The 24,315-nt window shown below is 37.4% G+C and overlaps 1 protein-coding gene across 2 annotated transcripts; it reads left to right on the forward strand.

The window, feature by feature from the left end:
• The first annotated feature begins 163 nt into the window (after positions 1-163).
• Positions 164-22,988, forward strand: LOC102233459 (sodium channel protein type 4 subunit alpha A-like). 2 transcript variants are annotated; one of them, XM_014469253.2, is made up of 27 exons: positions 164-396; positions 6,181-6,478; positions 6,771-6,889; positions 7,005-7,094; positions 7,175-7,303; positions 8,465-8,556; positions 8,666-8,911; positions 8,998-9,061; positions 9,235-9,376; positions 9,486-9,683; positions 10,385-10,555; positions 10,662-10,791; positions 11,441-11,679; positions 11,759-11,932; positions 12,779-13,135; positions 15,220-15,708; positions 15,957-15,998; positions 16,100-16,220; positions 16,330-16,484; positions 16,562-16,735; positions 16,865-16,987; positions 17,272-17,553; positions 17,662-17,715; positions 18,230-18,367; positions 18,489-18,593; positions 18,996-19,266; positions 19,353-22,988. In XM_014469253.2, the coding sequence occupies exons 2-27, from the start codon at positions 6,230-6,232 to the stop codon at positions 20,624-20,626; spliced, it is 5,628 nt and encodes a 1,875-aa protein (XP_014324739.1). In that variant the 5' UTR covers positions 164-396; positions 6,181-6,229; the 3' UTR covers positions 20,627-22,988. The 2 variants fall into 2 exon arrangements, with proteins under 2 accessions (XP_014324739.1, XP_023197287.1); XM_023341519.1 differs by lacking the exons at positions 164-396; positions 6,181-6,478; positions 6,771-6,889; ... (2 more) ...; positions 8,465-8,556; positions 8,666-8,911 and having other exon boundaries at positions 9,013-9,061; positions 9,239-9,376.
• Positions 22,989-24,315: the final 1,327 nt, after the last annotated feature.

Consider the following 24,315-nt stretch of genomic DNA (forward strand, 5'->3'; position numbering starts at 1 on the left):
TTCACTTTGTGAATTAAGGTCTACTTATGTGCACCTGCAGGCTGCGAAGGCAGCAGAGGGTATCATGCGCATCATCAGAAGTAGCCATTCATTCAGGTGAACGGAGCCACTCTGCAAGACATCTGCGTTCCTCCTTTGAACTGAGTTTGCGGCCGTTCTGGGAAACATGTTCCTGAGCGACCAGCTGTGTGGGAACGGGACGTTGTCAAAGGTCTGATCTGACCCCACCTGGAGCAGCTCCTCCGGTTTCACTGCGGGAATCCTGAGTGCGTCAGAACAGCTGGCCCGTAACCCGCCACGGCTGCCACAGGCGGGGGAAATAACGTTCAAAAGCGGCTTAAGGAGATACTTTTATGATACACAGGGATTGAGGATTTGGTGGAATATTTGTGCAAGGTAAAACACTCAACACTCATGCTGGTATAGTACATGAACTCGCTGGTTGTCAGGCTGCAGATTTACGGTCCTTGACTTGGAAATTCAGTTGAATTTTGGGAAATCTGGTCACATATTACCAAGTTTAATTTTCTCTGAAGAAAACAGAATGCTGAGGGGGATCCTTTTTTTGTTCTAATTATGGTTGGGCTGCTATTTTTACTCCATTAAGTTACAGTTTTCTACAAATTTTATAATATTTTGCTGTCTGAAAGAGTTTATTTAGAAGCAGAGCGCTATAAGGACATTGTGTCTTTCACTTTTAATTTTAATAAGCTGAGCAAAACAAAAATCTGTCTCGTTTCTGTGAGTATGAGTGCTTTTATTCCAACACCTGCAACGTTTAGTCTAACAGGAATATTTAAAGGAGTGCTTTTATGTGCATGTTGTCAGTGAAGATCATAATTTTATTGCACAATATTGTAGAAAAAAGGTTGTTATGCTCAGGTTTTTGTCGTCACCTGGCAGGTGGATGATCAGCTTCCCTTAAATACAATGTTGGAAGACTTTGAAATCTTCTGTGCCCCTCCCCCCACCCCTTTAATACCTTATCCCACAGAGGCAAAGTGTTATTTTTAGCCTGTGTCTTCATGGCAAATTGGCAATATCCCTTGATGCCGTGGGTGCTCATAAGTAACCATTTCTCTGCCGTTAGTCCATGTTACCCATACCAGTGATGTTGGAGCCTGGAGGCAACCTGCCTCCAGGCACACAGTTAGAGCAGATCTTTGGACATGGTGGAGATTTAGAGGCTGGGGTTCATTTTTGATCCTGTCAACAGAGAACCTGAAACTCTTATATTACAGGATGGGCTCATGGAGGCCCAGCGGTAGGGCTGATACAAATTTCACCCCAGATGGAGAACATCTTTAGGCTCTTGATGTGCATTGATTCCTGAGATTTGACATAAATATTTAGCTTAGGTTTTTTTTCTGCTTTTCCTAAGCACTTATTCCAGGTATTGTATGTAAATGTGCACATTTCCGTTGTCTCCTTCTGCCTGGGAGTGTTTGTTCATCTTGCATCACATGTACTTGGACTCAGAACGTGTTGGTTTTGAGTTTCTTTCACCAAGTGAGCCCATGTGACTACTTGGCTGGGACTCCGTATTTAAAAGGTGAAGTAAGGTTAAGCATAACTGCAACTCTCTCCTAATAAATAAACCTATTTCTTTACATATATAGTTACATACTCAAATCTGACTACTATTACTTAGACACAAGCAGCTTGCTTTTGGTTTTCTGTGTTTTTTGGAGCTAATAGCTCCCCACAGTCCATCATGAGATGGAAGGGATATTCTCCATATCACTTCCAAATCTCAAATGTCTGTCCAGTCAGTACAAAGGCCAAATGGGTCAGTTTGAGACAGGAGAAATTGTGTATAGGGATTTTATATCTAAAATAAAAGTATTCATAGAGCAAACATTTGGTCTACAAACACAAAGGTTCTTGTGTTAGAAAACTATCAGTTACGCTAAAGCTTGTCAGAGTAGAGACTGAGACTGTAACTGGTAGCAAATAGAGAACAGTACTTGAAGAAAACCTTTTAGAGGCTACAGAAGACTTGAGACTGGAATGAAGGTTCATCTTACAACAACTCTAATCACACAGCCAGAGCCACAATTGAATGGTTTAAGTTAAGGATATTTATATGTTAGAATGGCCCAGTCAAAGCTTGGATCTACAGTCAGTTGGGAATCTTTGGCAAGACTTTGGAATCAGTGTTCACAGGTACTCTAAGCTTGAGCTATTTTGTATATGAATGTGTGAATGAGCAAATGTGCAATGATGGCACAGACATACTTAAAAAGACTAAAAGATGTCACTGGATTGAAATGAAATGTAAACCTACGAAAAATATTTTGTGTTTGTGGTAATAATGTGAAAAAAAATGTGGGTATGTTGTTTCCTCAATGTCCAAATCTATCAGTTAACTAACATCATTTAGACAGTGTTTCTACAAATTCTTGCTTGGATTTGTAAATGTCCAAAGATCTGCAATAGAGTCACACAAGATGTTCTTTGGATGTTAGCCGTAAGTCAGGTAAGCCCACTCTAACACCCAGAAACCCTTATCTCACCCCTACAAACCAACACTGGCTTGTGATAAAAGCCAAAAAGCTAGTTGGGCTTGTTTCCGGAGGCGAATATTGGCATTCACATTCCATGGTTGGCTAGTGTGACAGAGAAGTGTCTACATTACCCCGTCTATATCCTCAGCCAGAATGTCACAGGTCATATTGGTCTTTGCTAACGTGCAAAATGATACATATGTATTACTACCAGGGAAGGTTTCTGAAGTCACGTTTTTTTTCCTCCATAGTCCTTGGAGGGAAAAAAGGACTATGCTGGAAAAATTGCTGGAAAAATGGTTTCTCAATTTTCCAGCAATTCCTAATTTGGTTTACAGACATGTAAAGTGACAAAAAGTACACCAGCAGAGCCAGGCAAAGGATGGGTGACCATCTGCATGAACCAGTTCAGAGGTTGCAGGTATTTTCCACAAAAAGAAAAATGATGCATAAACCAAGCGTGTAGGGAGTAAAGACTGAAGAGAGACAAAAGAATGGTTATGTCAAGTTATACCAAAGTAAATTAACACAAGTATATCTTAAATTATAAACAAGTAGTACCCCAATGCAATATTTTTAAAACAGAATTATTGCATTTTTACAGTTTAGATAGATATGGAGGACATTATCATGGAAAAACAATTAATATGTTTTGAACCTTTTCCCCTTTTGCCACAGAGAGTACAATAAAATAATTCTGCAAAATTGAGATTTTTTTCCTATTTATGTAAGAAAATCTGAAATATGTCCCATGCATATGAATATCGATTTTGCCCACCTGTAGACTAAAATATTTGACAATATTTTTTAAGTTTTGTGATGGATTTTCAGTTAAATGTTGGATTTTGGTCTGGATTTCGACTTCTCTATGCAAATGCACATTAATGGTTCACTGACGCTGCCAAAAGGAGATTCTTAATCCCAGTGTTGTCATGATGTGTTTTTTGTGATGGACCCAAAAGCAGCAGGCTAGAGTTGTCGAATGTAGTTGAAGATTTAAATATAAAAATGAAGAACAAAAAACTATTATAAAAACCACAAGGAAAACACAAACCATAAATCCGGGGAAAGTAGACAACTGGGAACAGACTTTGAAAGAAAACATAAGTAGACAAAAGACCTAGCCTGATGAACAAACAGATTGCAGATGTAAGGGGAGAACAGGAAGCAAATTGAGGGGAGGAAGAGAAAAAGTGGCACAGGGGGTGAGGGAGAGTACACTGGGGATTAGGAAATAAATCTAACATTAGACTACAGAAACATAATTAAAGTAGAGTAGAGTTTTGGCAGAAATAGCAATTAGATTGGATCAGATTTCTTTTGTAACTAAAACAGATTATGCAAAAATAGACTTTGCTTCAAAGATTTTTGAGTGGCTGGTACAGATTATGAAGAAAACATTCATTTTCATCCCCTGTACAGGACAAGGCAACAGTCTAATGATAGGACTTTTTTTTTTTGACATTGGCAGGCTTTCAGTTTTGAGATCTTTAAAAGTGGACATTTGATGGCTTCAGCAGTTACATCTTGATGTAATGTAATCAGGAAATGTTCCCCATTAGGCCAATGAGAAACACATCTACTTTCATGATGTGTATTTTAAGGTTGGCTCACTGTTGGGAGAAGTGGGGCCCACAGCTCCCAGAATGGGAGTTTTGAAAAGCAGTGATGTGAAGGGCCCAGGAAAGGAATAAAAATGCACAGGTAGCAAGGTGGTTTTGGACATCCTAATCTCTGTTGTAACTGATTATTTCAGGCTACAAAAAAAGAGGGGAACTCTAGGGCCAGGGTCAGGTGTGTGCTGGGTAAGAGAGGCAGCTTTCAGTAGGGATCGGGTTAAAATAATTTTTCTGCTTGAAAGATAGCCTTTAGTGTCACCTGTGAGGGTTGAGACAGAGGCACAGAGGCTTGGTGTGTTCAGGTTCCCGTGTAAACTAGAAGGAAGCAGAGAAGAGTCAGTAAGCTAAGCTGGCATGCTGTCCTGTTTATCAGAGGGATGTGAGACGCAGAGCGAGGGAGGAATGAGCAGACTCATCGGGCTTCTGAAACACGATGCTCCGTCCTGATTGCCTGGAGCAGCTGTGCAGCCACCGTATCTCTGCGAGCGTGTGCGTCTCTGCACAGGATGCATGATTCTGTGTTCAAGTGGCACGATTCAAAGAAATGTTTCAATGCATTCATGTCTGCACTCAGCCGAACATGGGTTTGTCTTATCATTTTTCACTGATTTTTGTAAAGTGTGTAATTAGTTTGTTTGCACACTTTTTGTGATCTATGCCTTGTCTATAATGTATTTTCTGGGAGACTTGATCTGATTTTAAATGTTGAATAGGTAAGTGTGTTTTTAAAAGCTGTTATAAGAAAACAAGATTTAACCACATGCAGCATTTGGAATACTCTAAAGCAATTAGTGTAACTTTCTCTTAACATTTTTTGACAGGTTATGATTAAATCTCCAGTTAGTCCTTCATTTTACCCCTAGCCATCGGACTGAACAGTGCACACAAAGGGGTATTTGTTCTATTTGTTGAATAGAAATGTTGACACAATTGCAACACCCTTCACAATAATTGGGACCTCTAATAAAGATTCATAGATAGGCCTTTGAAGAAATTGTTGCTATGGCAACTTAGTGGCCTTTGTTTTTTATGCCACACTGAACTGTTTTAAATCTTTGAGAAAAGTTAAATGTTGAGCAAAGACAATTTGTTAAAATGCAGAAAGCCTAATCATTGGATCAACTTAAGAACAGAAAAAAGCTTCACAAAGTTATCCATTTTCACTAGCAACACTCAAAACAAAACACATATCTTGATTATCCCCAAGACTTAGAAGAAAATATTCGGTGGACTGATGAGACAAAGTTGAACATTTTGAACAGTGAGCGTCCTGTTACATCTGACAGAGACTTTCAGGTAAAGAAAAACAGACTGTCAAACATGATGTGCCAGAATGTGACTGATTTGCTGTTTCACGATCTGGATGACTTACTGTAATTGATGGATCCATTAGTGCTGCTCTCTACAATATCTTGATGCAGAGTGTCTGACTATTGTTTTGTGAGGATCAAAAAATGTTTGTAATAATATTCATGCTTAGATGACTAGTTTTATTCCTTATGAAAATCAACACACATCTTTTTTTCCTGTGTGGTGTATCCCAGAGCCAAGGCAGATATTACTAATAATTAGACACCGAGTTATGACATTTTGGTAGTAACAAAAAAAAAAAAAAAACTTTTCTTTGCATATATATATATGTATAACTGAATTAATGGTGTTAAAAAAGTTTTTTGGGGGGGAATAATGACAATAATTTTGCTGTTACCAGAGAAGATACATTTACTTTCAGGTTTTTCATACACCTTCAACATTGGTTTCAATAAGTGTGGCTGGTGATGTGTGCATGACAGCATGTAACTTCATACTGATCAAATCTCCTGATTTATAAATGTTTTAAACCAGTTATGCCAAGCATATTGGATGAATACATCTTCATGTTTTCTTCTTTTTTTTTAAAACAGCAATAATATAATGTCACATTATTTTGGTGAAGGATGCTCACAAAAGCATACAATTTCAATCTGGGTTTAACTGAAGAACATTGGCTAAATGCTTTTTGAGACACATCAGACAGGTATGCATTTTGTTCTTACTTTCTATTTTTCATTCAGCTCAATCTAGGGAGTACCCGGTGTGGTTATCTCCCTTCGCGATGCAAAGATGGCGAACCTGCTCCCTCCCCCAGGCATTGCGGTCTTCCGCCCGTTTACCCAGGAATCACTGGCGGAAATCAAGAGGCTTGCGGAGGAAAGGAGGAAATCAGCAGAAGGCCATGGCGAGGGAGAACCAGTGGGGCCACACCCTGATCTGGAAGCTGGAAAGAGCCTACCCCTAATATATGGAGACCCTCCTCCAGAGTTGCTCAACACGCCGCTGGAGGACCTGGACCCCTTCTACAAAGCCCAGAATGTCAGTCTGAATCCATTTGAGCAGAGCCACACAACAATTGTCCACATGTAGTGCTTAGGTTCAACTTTGTCACTGCATCACAGGACGTTAAAATGTGACAGCATGTATTACTCATCCTACATGTCTGCAATGACAACTGCATCCTTCATCCAACATTTAAGTTCTCTTTGTATGCATAAACTGCCAATTTTTTTCTTTTTTTATAATAGTTATCGTTTGTCATTACTAAAGATTTGCTGCAATGTTGCTTAGACGGGAATTAGTTTTCAGAGTACATTTGTTTGTTTTTCAGACATTTGTCGTGGTCAGCAAAGGGAACACGATTTACAGGTTCAACGCTGAGCCGGCTTGTTACATTCTCAGCCCCTTTAGTGTGATCAGGAGAGGATCCATCAAAATTCTCATACATTCATATCCTTTTGTCTATGTAACATCCACATTTTCATTTTATTTTTTTACTCAATTTGATGAATAAAAGCAAAAGATTTGTATGCATCTTAAGCATCTTTCCTTAATCCTGACTTAAATTATTTAGCATGTTCATCATGATTACCATTCTGTCGAACTGTGTGTTCATGACGATGAGCAACCCACCAGCATGGAGTAAAACTGTGGAGTAAGTGGTTTTATTTTACTGTTTTTTGGTCATTTTGGTGCCTGGGCTTTTTCTCGTTTATGACAGATTGTCTTTTTCAGATATGTTTTTACAGGAATTTATACCTTTGAGGCTACAGTCAAAGTGTTGTCAAGAGGTTTCTGTATTGGTTCTTTTACATTCCTTCGAGATCCATGGAACTGGCTGGATTTCATGGTGATCAGCATGGCGTAAGTATCTGAAAGTAGTTTTATTCTTGGAGTCTTCTCTAGTGATCTTAAGTAGAAGTATTTATGGCTTTCTGAAGCCTTTTTATTTCCTGTTCTTGTGCCGGACCATAACAACCTACTGTGTAGTGTATGAATACCAAAATAAGAAAAATGGCGTAAAATGTCATCCATTAAACAATATTTGTTTTTGAGAGGAAAGCATGTGCAATAGCAGTTTATGTCAGGAACATGCACTCGTGCATATTCCTTTTGTTTTTGCTTTTTATTTTACTAAATGAGAAGAGAGTCTGTTCTCTACTAGAAGATTCTGATGTCAACCCATCCATTGATGATCTTATGCTCACTTGGACTAAGCAGCAGGTTAAGAAAAGAACACGTACACCTCTGAATGACTCTAGAAAGAAGGAAGAAAGATGTTATAGTGGTCTAGTCAAATTTCAGACTTAAATCCAATTCATATAGAACACTGGAATCGTTAACAGGCTGATTGTGCTTGAAAACCCTTCAATATGGCTGAATTCAAGTAAGTCTGCAAAGAAGACATATTGATGTACAAAACTCAACGACCATTCATGCAAATGCATGACGGAAGTCGTAGCTATCAAGGGTGCCATAATCTGTTATTTGGTTAAGAGGAAAGTACTTTTTAGATATTGCAGAGTTGATATAGATAGGCTTTTTGTCTGTATATATAAAATCATAATTTGACAACTGTTTTTTATATTTACTCAAGTCATCTTTGTCTGACAATAAAGTCTGATGAAAAATATGACAGAAAAGCAAGTTCAGAAGAAATCTTTAACATGAAAACCACTATACACAAGGGCTTGAAAAGCTGCCTACTTTTGGATGGAGTGATGGAGAAAATCTGGAGAACATTATCCACAGACCATATTAGAGATTATAAGCTCTGATGCTCTCAAAAGAAAATCGAATGAAATGAGAAATGTCTTAAAGTTTTTAAACAGTTTACTCAGTGCATACTTTGTGACTTACTGTCATTTTTAAACCAATCACACCAAAATGTCTACTGTATCAATTTCTGTTGTATTTCACAGACTTCTTATAGTAGCGATATTATAACAAAAGCATGACTAGATGTTATGCTTTTTTGTAATTTTATTTGGGTGTTTAATTTTTATTCTTTTCATTCTTTCCTAGCTACATTACTGAGTTTGTTGACCTTGGCAATGTGTCAGCTCTCAGGACATTTCGTGTACTTCGAGCACTGAAAACAATTACCGTAATTCCTGGTAACCGCCTTCATATTGAACTTGTCTTTAAATGTTCTTTATGTAACAACAACGGCTTATTTTCAGTTGCTTTATTCTAGTTGGTTAATGTCCAGTGACTGTTTCATAGGCCTGAAGACCATAGTGGGGGCTTTGATCCAGTCGGTGAAGAAAATGGGGGACGTCATGGTCCTGACCGTTTTTGCCCTTGCAGTCTTTGCACTCGTTGGCCTCCAGCTTTTCATGGGAAACCTGCGTCACAAATGTGTGCAATGGCCCATTCTGATGAATGACGTTTTCAACACTACCATGGCTGTAAATGAGTCTATGTACTCCAACAGTTCTTTTGATTTTACTGAATATATTGAAAATCCAGGTATGTTTCCAGGTTTGCTTTAGTCATTATTTCATGGCAACATTTCTTCACAGGAGAGTTAATATCATTATCTTCTTTGCTTACAGAAAATCAGTATTTTACAGAAGGCAGCAAAGATGCTCTGATTTGTGGCAACAGCTCTGATGCTGGGTATGTTTTACCAAAAATCATTCCTAATGTAATTTAGCTGCTTGCCGTTTGTTTCGAAAATTACAGCATATTTTGTAGAATAAATTGAATCTTTGATTAAAGTGATTTAAAGACAGATGTGCTTCAAGAAAGGTGCCAATAGTTGTTAGTTAACTTTTTCCCCCTGCTGATAGAAAGTGCCCAGAAGGATACACATGTATGAAGGCTGGAAGGAACCCTAACTTTGGCTACACCAGTTATGACTCTTTTGGATGGGCCTTCCTTGCTCTGTTCAGGCTCATGACACAGGACTTCTGGGAGAATCTTTTCCAGCTGGTTGGAACTTAATTTCTTCTGTGTTTCTTTGTGATTTGTCTGTTTCGGTGATTACATTTATAGTGAGAAAATTGTCCTAAGTTCTTGCAGCTTCTTTTCTCTTATAAAGACTCTGCGAGCAGCTGGGAGGACATACATGCTGTTCTTCGTGGTGGTCATCTTCCTGGGCTCCTTTTACCTCATCAACCTCATCCTGGCTGTGGTAGCCATGGCTTATTATGAACAGAATCAAGCAACTCAACTGGAGGCCATCGAAAAAGAGGAAGAATTCCAGCGGCTTTTAGAACAACTAAAAAATCAAGAGCAGGTAATTACAGCAAGTCATATTCATCCATAAATTATAAACTCTTAGTTAAAAAGACTTTTCTTATGAAATTGAAAGTAGATCAATACAATTACATGTCTTTTTCCCAGTAAACTGTTTCTAAATTTCTTTTGGACACTTTATTTGATCTCATTCAAGATTTCAAACATGGCGTAATTTTTTTGATTAATGAGACAAACGTCACAAGATGATTAATAATAATAATAATAATTAATAATAATGATGATAATAATAGTTAATTTAAAGTCTTCCAGCTTGGTTTTTTTCAACTTGCAAAGACAGGCAGGCAAAATGAACACTTTTACCTTAAAATTTTAAAATAAAAACCTAGAAAAAAAAGCTAAGATCCACTGGTAACCCATCTTAATAAATACTTCACAAGAGAACCACAGGGAAATGTTGGTGTGAGCAACAAGTTGACATAGAAGTATAAGGCAAGGATATAATGTTAAACTTAGGAAATGGATTAGATAGAACACAGAGAACAAAGGAGCCAAATACAAACAGCAAAATAAAGCAAAACACAAAACCAAAGTCCAAAACCTCATGACAAGAAAAATACTGACTGGTCTTTGTTTTAATTCTGTCTTCACACAACCATAGTTCTTTTTATTATGAATAGGATGGATACCCATATTTAAACAGCATATTTTCAGTCAACATTGCAGTGTTTTAATTGGCAGGCACAATTTCATGGAAGCCAAGCCACCCTGACCAGTAAGAAGTCTGTGAGTCAACACACATTATCTGAGACGGAAGATAATGGACATGGTCTCAAACAGGGTGAGGCTGTGAATGACTGCAATGGAAGAGTTGTTCCTCGCTTGATGATTCGAGCACCCACTATGCAGGAGGTTGGTTGCTCTTACATTTACCCCATAAAAGGAGAAGACATATTGTGGTCTGCGAAAATATTGTTTATTTCACATCATTCAAAGAATTTCTAAACGTATCCCATAGTCTGCTGTAGATTATGAAGTCAAAGAGAAGTCACTGGGCTCGATGCACAGCACACTTCATCTGGAAGAACCTGGCTTGAAAAAGAGATCTGCTAGTGCTGTGACAGTGCTGTCTGCAGTTGCCATGGAAGGTACAGAGGCACTAACAACTGCCACACACAATTCCTAAATATAATATTTAATTTCTGTCAATAATTTGAGTGAGATTAGTCACAGACTTTGTTGTAAGTCTGTGGGAATATTTGAAGTTAGAGATTTCTAACCTTGGAGCTGACCCACAAAATAACAGTCCCAGACATTTGGAATCATAACCAATGCTGACTGAAACATATTAACAATCAAGTCTACTAACAAGGACTTAATGACTATTAAAACAGCCTTAAAAGTTTCACAATTTCATCCATTACAACTACTGTTTTTACCTCTGTAACAATTACATTTAACTTGACATCCTAAGATCTCTACACTCACCTTATTAGTAACCAGATACAATTAGTGACCAGTATTTTATTTAAAGAGAACATTACCATTCTCTTTGGCTTCCCGTGGTGAGGCTAATCATGCTGAATCCCTTGCAAATCCCTGTCAACATTTGATGTCGTGCCCTTGTGGTGTTAAGCTTGGACTATTTTAGCCTAGTAAACAAAGTGAAACAGCAATGACATGAACATATCTGTCACACAAAGGATGTTGCAACAGACATGCAAAGATTAGCATTATAACCATGTTAAAGATTGTTGAAGTACAATATGTCTTCTTCTCTTGTTTGTTTTTGTCTAGAGTTGGAGGAGGCTCAGAGACCCTGTCCACCTTGCTGGTACAAATTTGCCGACATGTTTTTGAAGTGGGATTGCTGCCCCACCTGGATTGTTTTTAAAAAGTGGATGCACTTTGTGGTCATGGATCCCTTTGTTGACCTCGCTATTACCATATGCATTGTGCTCAACACCCTTTTTATGGCAATGGAGCACTACCCCATGACCCCAGAGTTTGACAACATGCTCTCAGTAGGAAATCTGGTATGTATTTACTACATTCAATCTAGCAGGGAAATGTGCCAAGATCTCAGACCTTTTGAGTTTTATTTATGTTTTCTAGGTTTTCACTGGGATCTTTGCAGCTGAAATGTTTTTCAAGCTTATCGCCATGGATCCCTATTACTATTTCCAAGTTGGATGGAACATTTTCGACAGCATTATTGTAACTCTCAGCCTGGTGGAGTTGGGTCTGGCAAATGTCCAGGGTCTATCAGTCCTAAGGTCATTCCGTTTGGTAAGAAACAATGTTGATCAAAAATTATTGCTATGTTTTTTTCAAGTAAAGTTGTGTTGAATACTTTCATTAGTACTGAAAATCACATCTAGTACTAATCAATCATTGTCTATTTGCTGCTGATTGAGTAAAAACCAGGCAGCCAAAAAATAAGAGCCTTGAGACAAACAATTGGTGGTTTTTAGCAACATGCTATTTCTTGATGAACTGTTATTAAGAATCCGTTGCAGTCTCAGATGTTGAGAGAAAATGTATGAAATTAGTCTAATTTGGACTTTCATAACCTATTTAAATCCAAGAAGGGAAAACTAGAAGCAAAAAAGAGTTAAGCCAATGGTTTCAGAACCAACAGGTCAATCTGACAGCTTGTAATGTTAGACCAAATCAGCTCTCAGATGGTGAAAGGCATCTTAATTTTGGTCAACATCTCTGCTGTTCACTCTTTTGGAACCAGATTAGTTTCAACTCGTTTCACAAAACCTAAGGGAACATGTTTATGCTGAGGAGAGAAGAGGATATCTGTACAATAGATAAAGGAAAAGTAGTTGGTAAGAGAGAGAAAATAATTATGATTGACTTAGTTCATCCTTTAGAAGCTAGCGGCGTTGTTTAAGTTCAAGTTTTAACTGAATGGGCCATGTTTGGCTTAACGTTATTTTAAATCAATGCTGATAACGTTTCTCTTATTGTTCAAACTGAGATGTTGCTGACTGCTGTTTACTGTGGATACAATGTTAACTGCTCATAACTATTCAGCACCCCTCAAATTAAAAACAATTACTTGCCTGAAAGTTCCTCTGTTTTTCTTCATGGCATGTCTTTATCTCTCTTTTGTGATGGTGATAGCTTCGTGTCTTCAAACTGGCAAAGTCTTGGCCCACACTCAACATGCTCATTAAGATTATTGGTAACTCAGTGGGAGCTTTGGGGAACCTGACCTTGGTGCTGGCCATCATCGTCTTCATTTTTGCTGTAGTGGGCATGCAACTCTTTGGAAAGAACTACAAGGACTGCGTATGCAAGATCTCCTCAGACTGTGAGCTGCCACGGTGGCACATGAATGACTTCTTCCATTCCTTCCTCATCGTTTTCCGCATTCTGTGTGGCGAGTGGATCGAGACGATGTGGGACTGCATGGAGGTGGCTGGACCTGCGATGTGCTTAATCGTCTTCATGATGGTCATGGTCATTGGAAATCTAGTGGTGAGTTTAAAAGTCCTTGATTCTAATTCTAATTCTGTTTTAAGTTTAAAATATTCAGATTTGCAAGTGGAATAATTACTTTTTATGCTGCAGTGATGGGGAATTTGAACAAAATATCAATCAGATATTTTACAAGATTTTAAGTGTGTTTCACCCTTCAATTTGACTCTTTCTTTGGATAAGACAATGGTTAATCAAATTATTTAATCCATTTCCTAATAAAGTTATCTAATTGATTGGTGTCAGGATCAAGATTTTGTGAACAGCTTGTCTTTATGGTGTATAGTTAACCCCTCAGCCAGCCAGGACACACACACACACAGTTTGTACACAAAAATCCTTATTCTTAAGTAGTTCTTAAGTTGCATATTTTAACATATTGAAAATATGTAAGCTAACAGCCAGTCAAACTCAAATTTAATTCATGTAAAAAAAAGATGTTCTTTGTAATTCATTGAGAGGTATTGTGAATGTTGACAGCATAAAAATACTAGCCATGACCTTTTATATTTGCATTAGGGAACAAGGCCTGATGAAGGATCACTGACAGACATTATTTCAGGATCATATTTAATTGCAAGAGCCAAAACGGTTTCCTGTCAGGTTATTCATAGAAATAAAAGGGAAATGACTCATCATTAAGTCCTAACTGAAATATTGTGTGAACTACGTCGCGCTAAATGTAGTTTGCTTATATCCTACAATCTCGTAAAGCTGGTGATTTAATACAAAATGCGAATTGAAATTAAGGCAAATAATGTTGGTAAATACAGGTTTTCTATGTGGATCCAATCACGTGAAACCAGCAAACAGAGGTTTTGATTCTACACGTGCTTAGATCTGATTCTAGTAAGCTAGCTACTGTTTCGAGAAGAAACACAGACAGCTGAGCAAGCAAAGCTCAGGTAGCAAAGAGACTTACCGGGTGCACAGTGAAAGTCATTTGATAGGAGAGGTGATAGTAACTGATGCAGAGATAAATTATGCTCCCCCATGAGCAGGAAAAAGAGCTACCGTAAGTTGATGTCTTTAAAAGAGTCAAATTAGTGGATCAGATTGAAATAATACATGAATGATTTCATAATATTCCTGTAGTATTTCTTACAAGCTTGTGGAATTCTTACTTCTTACTCATTGGTCACTTTATTACACTCTGCTATTGCTGGTTTTGACTACCCTTGGGTCTTCAGAACCGCCTTATTTTCATTGCATTGACTCAACAACAACTTGATCCAAGCTGACACAATCTGGTTTGAGATGATGCAACGTGGTGCATTATCCTGCTGGAAGTAGCAATCAGAAGATGTGTACAGTGCTATGATGTTTCAACAACGCTGAAAGTGGGCCCAAAAACAAGTCCCTCACACCAGCGCTACACCATCAGCAGCGTTAAGAGATGGTATTCCTCAGATGTCGCTTGTAACAAATGGTTATTTGAATTTCTGTTGCATTCCTGGCATCTGGAACAAGTCGGCCCATTCATATCCGACATTTGAAATACTCAGACAACCCGTCTGACACTATTAAACCACGCCGTGGCCAAAGTCACACCTCCCTTTTTTCCCCCTTGAAGTTGTTGCCATGAGGTTGTCTGATTATTGTGTTTGTATCTAAAACAGTGTGGTGAGTTTGAAAATCAATTTGTGCTTCACTTGTATGTCCTTCTAATCATAGCCTGTTCTTTTCTACTCCTTTATTGTTGGTTCTGCCTTTGTGTAGCTATGTTTATCTGCTAGCTGTCTTTACTGATTCACAGCTCTTGTTCCAGAATGAGATAGATCAACTAGTCGATGTAACCATGATAACCCGCCAAACCTGGCAAACGGGAAGTGAGAAATTGATCACTAGACTTAAGAATCTAAATTTAGCTGCATCTGCAATAGCAGGCTGTCAACATAATGTTTATTAATGTGACATGTTTCCTATTTGCTTCAGTCCCTTCAAAGGGACTTGCATAGCAGCAGGGACTATAAAAACTAATTACGGTAATTAGCTACAAATTGTATTCATTTTCGTGCTTTTCACATCTGTAAAATATTTAAAGTATAATTTAAAGCATTACCTCCGTCAATCTTTTTACTCAGGTATTGAACCTCTTCTTGGCGTTGTTGCTCAGCTCATTCAGCGGAGACAACCTATCAGCAGGGGATGACGATGGAGACATGAACAATCTGCAGATTGCTATTGGGAGAATCACACGAGGCATCGATTGGTTAAAAGCATTTCTCATACAGCGAATCCAGCAAATACTTGGTAAAAAGCCCGAAGAGCCGGATAAGGACATGGTGGACGATGGAAAGCCTAAAACCGAGGAAATGGAAATGAATCATTTGGACGCCTGTCTGACTCTTAAAGTAGCAGATGGGATTTCAGATGGCCCGGTGCAAAGCCAACCCTCTGGATTCACGGTGGATGGAGAGCTCAATCTGAAAGTCCCAATCGCTGAAGGAGAATCAGATTATGATAATCTGAGTGATAATGTTGATGATGATGATGATGGGGAGCAGGATGATGATGAAGAAGATAATGAACTTCCAAAGAGTGCACTGCGGAGAGATGATGAACAAAATACGGTAAAAAAAAAAAAGTGAAGATCTGTGTCACAAGAAATTAGCTAAGTAGATATCTACCTAATACTTGTTAGGTAACTCAATAAGCTGGCTAGCAAGCTTGATTTAGAGAAAAATAAACTGGCGACCTGCCATCAGTCCACCAGCATTGGATATTGTGCTGGTGATGCAATTACAAACACATTACAGTCTCACTAACTGATAAATTACCCCTTACACAAGCATAAAACTACTTTTTAAAACTTTTCCAGAAAAACCTTGAAGATGAAAGTAGTATCCCAGAGAAAGTAAAAGTGAGTAAGTCTTTATGAGTAGCACTTTTCACTGGTGTTTTCAGCAGAAGCCCAAAGCCGATACTAATTTTATGGTTATATTTCATTTTATTACAAATGAGTATGATGACGGGGATTCTTCAGTATGCAGCACAGCTGATTATCATCCTCCTGAGCCTGAACCAGAAAAGAAGGAAGAAGAGGAACCGGAACCTGAAGAACCAGAGGCCTGCTTCACTGATGGTATTAACAAAAATGCAGAAAATATATTTAACATGATCCCTCACTGTTATGCAATACCTTAAAAGTGCCTAAGTGTATTATTCCAAGGGTGCCTTCTCTTTTTTCGCAGACTGTGTGACCAAATGGCCATGTTTGACGGTGGATACCACCAGTGACAAAGGCAAAAAATGGTGGAATCTTAGAAAAACTTGCTTCACCATAGTGGAACACGACTGGTTTGAAACCTTCATCATTTTCATGATCCTCCTTAGCAGTGGGGCTCTGGTGAGGCCAGTTATTACTACAACTAATTCAGAATTGTTTCTTAAACATTTGACTTTTTTTCCCTCTTTCTTTTGCAGGCCTTTGAAGATATATACATAGAAAGGCGACGAACCATCAAAATAATTCTTGAGTTTGCAGACAAGATTTTCACCTACATTTTTGTCATTGAGATGCTCCTGAAATGGGTTGCATATGGTTTCAAGACCTACTTCACCAACGCTTGGTGTTGGTTGGACTTTTTCATTGTGGATGTAAGTGTAGCTGTCAAGTTCCAAAGCTGGCCTGCACAATATGCAACAGAAAAAGACAGATTGACATGTCTTACATTAGCTAAAGTCTATGCTAACCCCTGAATAGGAAATTTTGTTATTTTCTGGCAGGTTTCCTTGATTAGCTTAGTTGCAAATTGGATGGGCTATTCTGACCTTGGTCCGATAAAGTCGTTGAGAACCCTCAGAGCACTGAGGCCTCTTCGAGCGCTATCAAGATTTGAAGGCATGAGGGTACGTACATTTCCTTTGAACAGTACTATTTTAGTTATTTGCATGTCTAAAAATAACTTTATATTGACTGCACTGATTGGCTGCCCCTTTTCGCTTGTTGATTCCATACTCACAACATGGCTGTCTGCTATTGTAGAAGTAAGTAATTTTAAGTCAGTTTGAAACAATTTAAAAGATTTTTTTTCTTGACCTTATCAACAAAACATGTTGGTTTTTTTTTTTTTGTCTTAGCAATCTACAGTATATTTTTAGGTAATTGAAATAGGATTCTTTCTTTTGGGCAGGTGGTGGTGAATGCTCTTGTTGGAGCGATTCCCTCCATCTTCAATGTCCTGCTGGTGTGTCTGATTTTCTGGCTCATCTTCAGCATCATGGGAGTCAATTTGTTTGCGGGGAAGTTCTACCGTTGCATCAACACCACCACAGAGGAGCTATTCCCCATGACTGAGGTCAACAATCGAACCGAGTGCTTGGCACTTGAAGAAGCCACACAGGAGGCTCGCTGGATTAACGTCAAAATCAACTACGACAATGTTGGGACAGGCTACCTCTCTCTGCTTCAAGTGGTGAGGATTCCTTTTATTGTATGCTGAGATATTTAGTTGATTTATTTATTTATTTATTGTCTTTTTCTTTGGATGCCAATATTTTGAGAATATTCTTAATGATTACAGGCAACTTTTAAAGGTTGGATGGACATAATGTATGCTGCCGTGGACTCAAGAGAGGTATTTATCTCCTTTTCTTTTGTTTACATGGGAAGTGCACCTCGGTTTTGATGTTTTTCAGTTGCTTCCAGTGTAAGCTTTTGAAAATGGCACCTTCAAATATGATAAAAAGTATCTATAAGTAGAGGGATAAAATGTTTGTTTAACCCTGAACATTTTGCCCCTTAATTTTGGTTTTCAGAAGAGGGCCAAAAAAATCTTCATTTGATAATATATTATAGACTTTAGTGGAAATAGTAGCTCATAGAATACTAGATTATGTGCAGTCTTATGTAAAATAAATTATTTTTGAAAAATCTATCAATTTTAATCACTCTTTAAATTAATAGGATTAACTGGCTGATTCAAATAATTCCTCCTATAGTAGTATTTTCAATAAATATGAGAGTAGACTGAGATTTATTTCAGAGATTGATGGTAATTTAATAAGGCATTACTATGAGACTAAATGAAAGAATTTAGATTTAAAAAGTGTTTGTGTTTCAGGCCAATATTTTCTGTTTTTTCAATTTAGGTTGAGGAGCAACCATCCTACGAAATCAATCTTTACATGTACATATATTTTGTGATCTTCATCATCTTTGGTTCCTTCTTCACCCTAAACCTCTTCATTGGTGTCATTATTGACAATTTCAATCAACAAAAGAAAAAGATAAGTACTTTCAAGAAAACAGTTTGTAAAAATAAAAATTTATATTATGGTTTTCTTGAGAAAAAAAGCAATTTGGCACTTTAAGCAACCAAATAATTCTTATCTTGTCTTATGTGTGCACTTTGGAGACCAAGACATTTTTATGACTGATGAACAGAAAAAATACTATGAGGCCATGAAGAAACTTGGTTCCAAGAAGCCACAAAAGCCAATTCCACGACCAACGGTAAGTTACTAATTTTGCAGTTTATGAAAATCATGGACCCTTAACAAACATAAGAGAATTCCACCCGTTTTTAATGGTCAGCAGGAAACAACTGTTGAAATAAATTCTAATACATTTATCAAGAAAGGGCTTTTTTTCTGTAGGGATATGTAAGACCCTAATAGGTCCAGTAGGTGTCACTGTGTTATAATAGGAAACAGCAGCTCACAGGACGATGCATTCTTAAAATCTCATTTCCTGAGTAAAAAGTGATTTCAAAAACCGCTATTAGAGATTATTAAAAGCTTAGCTTGAAGATTGCCTGAGTTTAATTTATGACAGAGGAGCTTAGTATACAAAGAACAACATTTTCATTACATGGTTTGGAAAAGTTCACTGACCTTCTCCGTATCTCTCTGACAGAATCCGGTCCAGGGCATTGTGTTCGATTTCATCAGCCAGCAGTTTTTTGACATCTTCATTATGGTTCTAATCTGCCTCAATATGGTGACCATGATGGTGGAAACAGATGACCAAAGCCCAGAGAAAGAGGATTTTCTCTTTAAATTAAACGTGGCCTTCATTGTTGTCTTCTCTGGAGAGTGTGTATTGAAGCTCTTTGCGTTGCGGCAGTACTTCTTCACCAATGGATGGAATGTTTTTGATTTCATTGTGGTCATCTTGTCAATAGCTGGTGGGTACAATGTCTTACAATTGTTTTACTAAAAAAAAAAAAAACTTGTACTAGTATATTACATATTTGTTTTTTTCTGATTTCAGGTACAATGCTCTCAGACATAATTGAGAAGTACTTTGTATCCCCAACTCTCTTCAGAGTGATCAGACTAGCCAGGATTGGCAGGATTCTGCGCCTCATTAAAGGAGCGAAGGGTATTCGTACACTTCTCTTTGCCCTAATGATGTCCCTTCCTGCCCTGTTCAACATTGGTCTCCTGCTTTTCCTGATTATGTTCATCTTTTCCATATTTGGCATGTCAAATTTTGCCTATGTCAAGAAAGAAGCTGGAATTGATGACATTTTTAACTTTGAGACCTTTGGTGGCAGCATTATCTGCTTGTTTCAGATTACAACCTCTGCTGGTTGGGATGGGCTTCTACTTCCAATGCTGAACAGGGAACCTCCAGACTGTGACCCTGAATTTGAGAATCCAGGCACAGATGTGAAGGGTAACTGTGGAAACCCGGGGATGGGTATGATGTTCTTCTGCAGCTACATTATCGTTTCGTTCTTAGTGGTGGTCAACATGTACATTGCCATCATCCTGGAGAACTTCAATGTGGCTCAAGAAGAGAGCGGTGACCCACTTTGCGAGGAAGACTTTGAGATGTTCAACGAAACTTGGGAGAAGTTTGACTTGGATGGAACAATGTTTATTGAGTACAGTCGACTTTCAGATTTTTGTGACACTTTGCAGGAGCCTCTCAGGGTCGCCAAACCCAATCGGCTTCGTCTGATTGGAATGGATCTGCCCCTAGTTATTGGGGATAGGATCCACTGCTTGGATGTTTTGATGGCTGTTACACAGATGGTACTGGGAGACACAGTGGAGATGGCAGCAATGCGGGATAGCATTGAGGCTAAGTTCATTCTTAGCAACCCCACAAAAGACTCCTTTGCACCAATTACCACAACAGTACGCCACAAGGAAGAGCAACAAGCTGCTGTGGTCCTTCAACGAGCTTATCGTAATCATCTTCTGAAGCGCTGCATACGCCATGCTGCTTTCATGCACAGATTGAAAAGAATTGGTAGAAATTACAACGATGATGATCCACCTGAAAAAGAGGGGCTGCTTGCACGAAGACTAGGAGTTCTCTATAAAAGTAATATAGACCTTGCTGATGAAATGGAGCTTGAGGCTTTAGAAACTCTGACAAGCCAAGAACCTTTTAATACAGACTGTCTTCAGGAGCCTCCTGTGCAGAATATGATTGTGGTTCCTGCTGAAATAACCAGTGAGGAGTTATTGCATTCTGCCTCCTACCAACATCCCTTAACCTTACAGGCAAATCTGAGAGAGCCGCTTGTATGACAAACTGATGAAGTAGGTGTTTCCCCCTATTTTATATCAATGAACAAAGCAACAATATTGACACAAATGTTCACAAATTTCCCACTTTATAAATACTTATAACAGCTTAGACCTTCCTGCTACCTAGCACTTAAATACTGGTTCCGGTTTATTAAAGACTTATTCAGGTTAAAAACACAACTGAAGTTTCTTGTGACAATAATCAGTGAAGGAGAAAAATAAAGTCATTCAAAATTAAGTTCTGAACTTCTAAAGGAAATCAACAAGTTTATTAAATGTATCTTTACCTTTAGACTTCAAATATTTTTAATTATCTCTGTGACACCAGTCTGGACCATAAATCTCATATTTAATTATACTAAATAATTTAAAATTTTAAAAAGCTGTTGTCTAAATGACCAGGATTGTGCACCATGGTGTGGTCTCAATTGTTTTCCATATCAAATTTAACTCTAAGATTGTTAAAATTATGCTTTCACAGAAAGTTTAAAACTGCCGTCGTGAATGGATGAAATGATTCAATCGTTATTAAGGCTGTTTTGCTTTTCTTTATGTCCCTCTTTAGCTATCTTCTTTGCAATACTTGCATACCCAGAAATAGTTAGGTCCCCTAAATCTTAATGTTTATTCCCACCACTTTCAACTTTTAGAGACCTTAGACTTTCTAAGTTTCTATTCAGCAACTATTAAGGTTCATACTCTTGCCTTAAAACAACACAAGACAACTTCAGTGTGAGAACTGCTAATGTCCAATAGTTGACAGATCCATATTTTTCCTGCTTAGAATAAAGGGGATTATTGCATTGTTTCAGATTGGAAGTTTTAATTTTACAAGCTTCTGGTCATCAAAATCTGCAAGAAAAAATCTCAAATTCTTTTGTATATTTGTAAATTAGTATGTAAGAAAAAAAGCTATGCACTATTTAAATTCTTTACATGTTGAACTTATTACAGTTGTCTTAAACTAAAAAGAAAAATGTTTTCTTAAATTCTTCAGACATATGCATCTGTCTTATAAAATGCTGTATTGCTTTTGTTTGATCTGTCCTTATCCAAAAAGCAATTGAACTTATGGCAGGATAAAGGTTTAGAAACTGTCTGTAATTGTGATGCTAGCTATGTTTACACAGTGTTTAAACTGCTATTCATTTAAACCCATTCAGTGTTTATGAGCAATACTTTTATGAAGATACTTTAGTATCTGTTGTACATTTGTAAATACCCTCAGCTGCAGACTTTGTCTATAAAACTTGATATTTTTAGAGTTATGAAACCTTTTATGCAAAACATGCAGTCAATGTTTGGCTTAGTCAAATTTTGACTCTAAAATTAAAAGAATACATTGGTTAAAAATTACAGCCACGGAGAAATATATGTAAATATTAGAAACACTAAAATTAAGATCTGAGCAAAGGTCTTCAGCTTCCCTTTATTGGTTCTTTGTTTTTTCTTCAAATGAAAAGGACAAACTTTCTTATAATTTTTGAAAAAGTGATCTCAATAAATAGTTTTCCAGACCTTTTTGGCTTACTAAGCCCAAATCTAAAATTTTATGTACTTATCTGTGTCTTTAAAGGATCTGTCCTCATGTCTGTCCTAATGTGAAAATGTCACTTGTGTAAGTCTTAACTGAGTTTCAAATGTCTTACTGCAAACATTTGTCTCTGTGTAGAAATCTTAGGCACTGTGTGTAAAGTACTGCTGTAAATAATTTTTATTCAACACATAAAATACAAAAAAATTCAATTGTAAACAAAAAAACAGTAAAAGGTGTTTTTAAATGTAGACATATTACAAAATGTCCCGAAGTGTTGTAAACGTGGCTATTTCTCTAGTTGTCTGTTGTGCCTAAGACGTTCTCCAGTGTTGTGTAAACATGACTAAACTATGCACTTTCAGAGTTTATAACTTTTGTTGCTACAGTACACCACACAAATCCCCACATGTTCTTATTTTTATTTTATGTATTTATTTATTTATTTTGTTTAAGTGTTTAGCTTGTTTAACATTAAGGCTTGGTAGGAAATCAGAATAAGCAAAGGGTATAGTTTTTCCTTTGACGGGCCTTCTGTGATACGCTATCTGCAACATTTAAGCTTTGAAATGTGACCCCAAGCTTTGCTCTTTGAAGCTGAGACTCTGCTGCAGCTTGACCCCGTAGTCTTCCGTGATGATTTGGTGTCATTCACTGTGGCCTCTGTTTACATTTCTACCGAGAGATAAAAAACAATCTCATGGTAAATTTTACAGCTACACCCAAAATCAATCAGTGCGTTTACTAATTTCTTTTCTTTCTTCTTCTGTATATTTTTATTTTCTTATTGTAAAAAGTGTCACTACACTGTTAGAATAAAAAGTTTCTTTTAGGTTAAACCAGGCTGTGGGCTCGTGTTGTCAGGACTATTTTAAGTTTTTTGTGAGAAATCCATCCGATACTTTGCTGCCCTCTAGTGGTTGTAAGCTTGACAACTTGAATAGATATTTAGGCTATATACGCATTACACATATGAGAAAAACTCTTGAAAAATATATATGAACTCAAGATAAATTAAAGTTAATCCGATAATTTCATATAATGTTTCTATTTGGTGCTATATTAATGATCTTATTCATTATGGCTTAGACATCAATCAACTACATGAAGTGCTGTTAAGGTTAAGGCACAGACTTACTGATTTTGAGTTAGTTTGTTTTTTAAGTATAATAGAATAAGAGGAAATGTTTTCATTTAAAGGTCAATTGTTAAACTGCAGTGGAAGTTTAAAGGTGCACTTAAAGACGGGCAAAGTTCTGTTTTCAACTAATCGCTGGACTGTATATGAAAATTTATATTTCACTCTGTACCCATTTAATTTGTTTCTAATCCACGCTTGAGCCAGTTAATTCAATTCTGAACCCTGATCAAATCAAAACAACACTAAAATAACTTCCATAAAGCAGACATTAGATCAATAAAATGATCGCTTCAAATTAGCAATTATTAAAGTGGGTCAGAAACATCCAGCTGGACTGAACAAACTGATGTTTGATTGAGTACAAATGAAATGGCAAAACAGCAAAATGAGCAGTGCCTTTTTATTACTCATGGTACAGGCAGTGAGCCTCTATGTGGCTCCCTGACACTCTGAAAACAGTAGATTTTTGCCTCAAAGTATAATGTATTGAAATTAATGTATTAAGATTAATGGAATTAAAAAGGGGGAAAACAAATATTATAATCCCTTGTTTTCTGTTATACAGGAGAGTCCCACAAAACAGTTTGATAAAAACAGAATGATAAAGTTTGTAATGTCAGAAGAGTTGGGTTACAATCAGGGTGCATTGTTCATTTTCCTGTTTCAGCCATTTTATACCCCCCTAAAAGAAATCTGTTGCTCAAACAGCCGTTCGTCTAATGAGCTGGAGCATAGCTGCTGGCAGCCAATTTCTTTGTAGAAATTTGAATTTAGTTTTTTACAGTGACAACGCATATTAACATTTCTTATGCCCAATTAGACAGAAGGCTCTTTTTCAAAAAAGTCACCCTAAAAACATAAGTGTAAAACTTCATATTTACATTTACCAACATTAGATTTAGTAAAGCTACTGTGAAGCTGAAATGCAAGTCCATCTTTGAGGAGGGTGCAGCATTTAAATTGATTTATCTGGTGTTGCCATATTGTAAAAACTGATAAAGCTAATGCAGTGGA

Source organism: Xiphophorus maculatus, chromosome 10, assembly GCF_002775205.1.
Source record: "Xiphophorus maculatus strain JP 163 A chromosome 10, X_maculatus-5.0-male, whole genome shotgun sequence".
Classification (NCBI taxonomy): domain Eukaryota; kingdom Metazoa; phylum Chordata; class Actinopteri; order Cyprinodontiformes; family Poeciliidae; genus Xiphophorus; species Xiphophorus maculatus.

Bases quoted from the DNA above. Each gene is read 5' to 3' on its own strand.
- LOC102233459 (XM_014469253.2), top strand. From the start codon at position 6,230: ATGGCGAACCTGCTCCCTCCCCCAGGCATTGCGGTCTTCCGCCCGTTT. The intron at 10,556-10,661 runs GTTGGTTGCTCT...CGTATCCCATAG, and splicing joins GAGCACCCACTATGCAGGAG to TCTGCTGTAGATTATGAAGT. The intron at 10,792-11,440 runs GTACAGAGGCAC...GTTTTTGTCTAG, and splicing joins GTCTGCAGTTGCCATGGAAG to AGTTGGAGGAGGCTCAGAGA.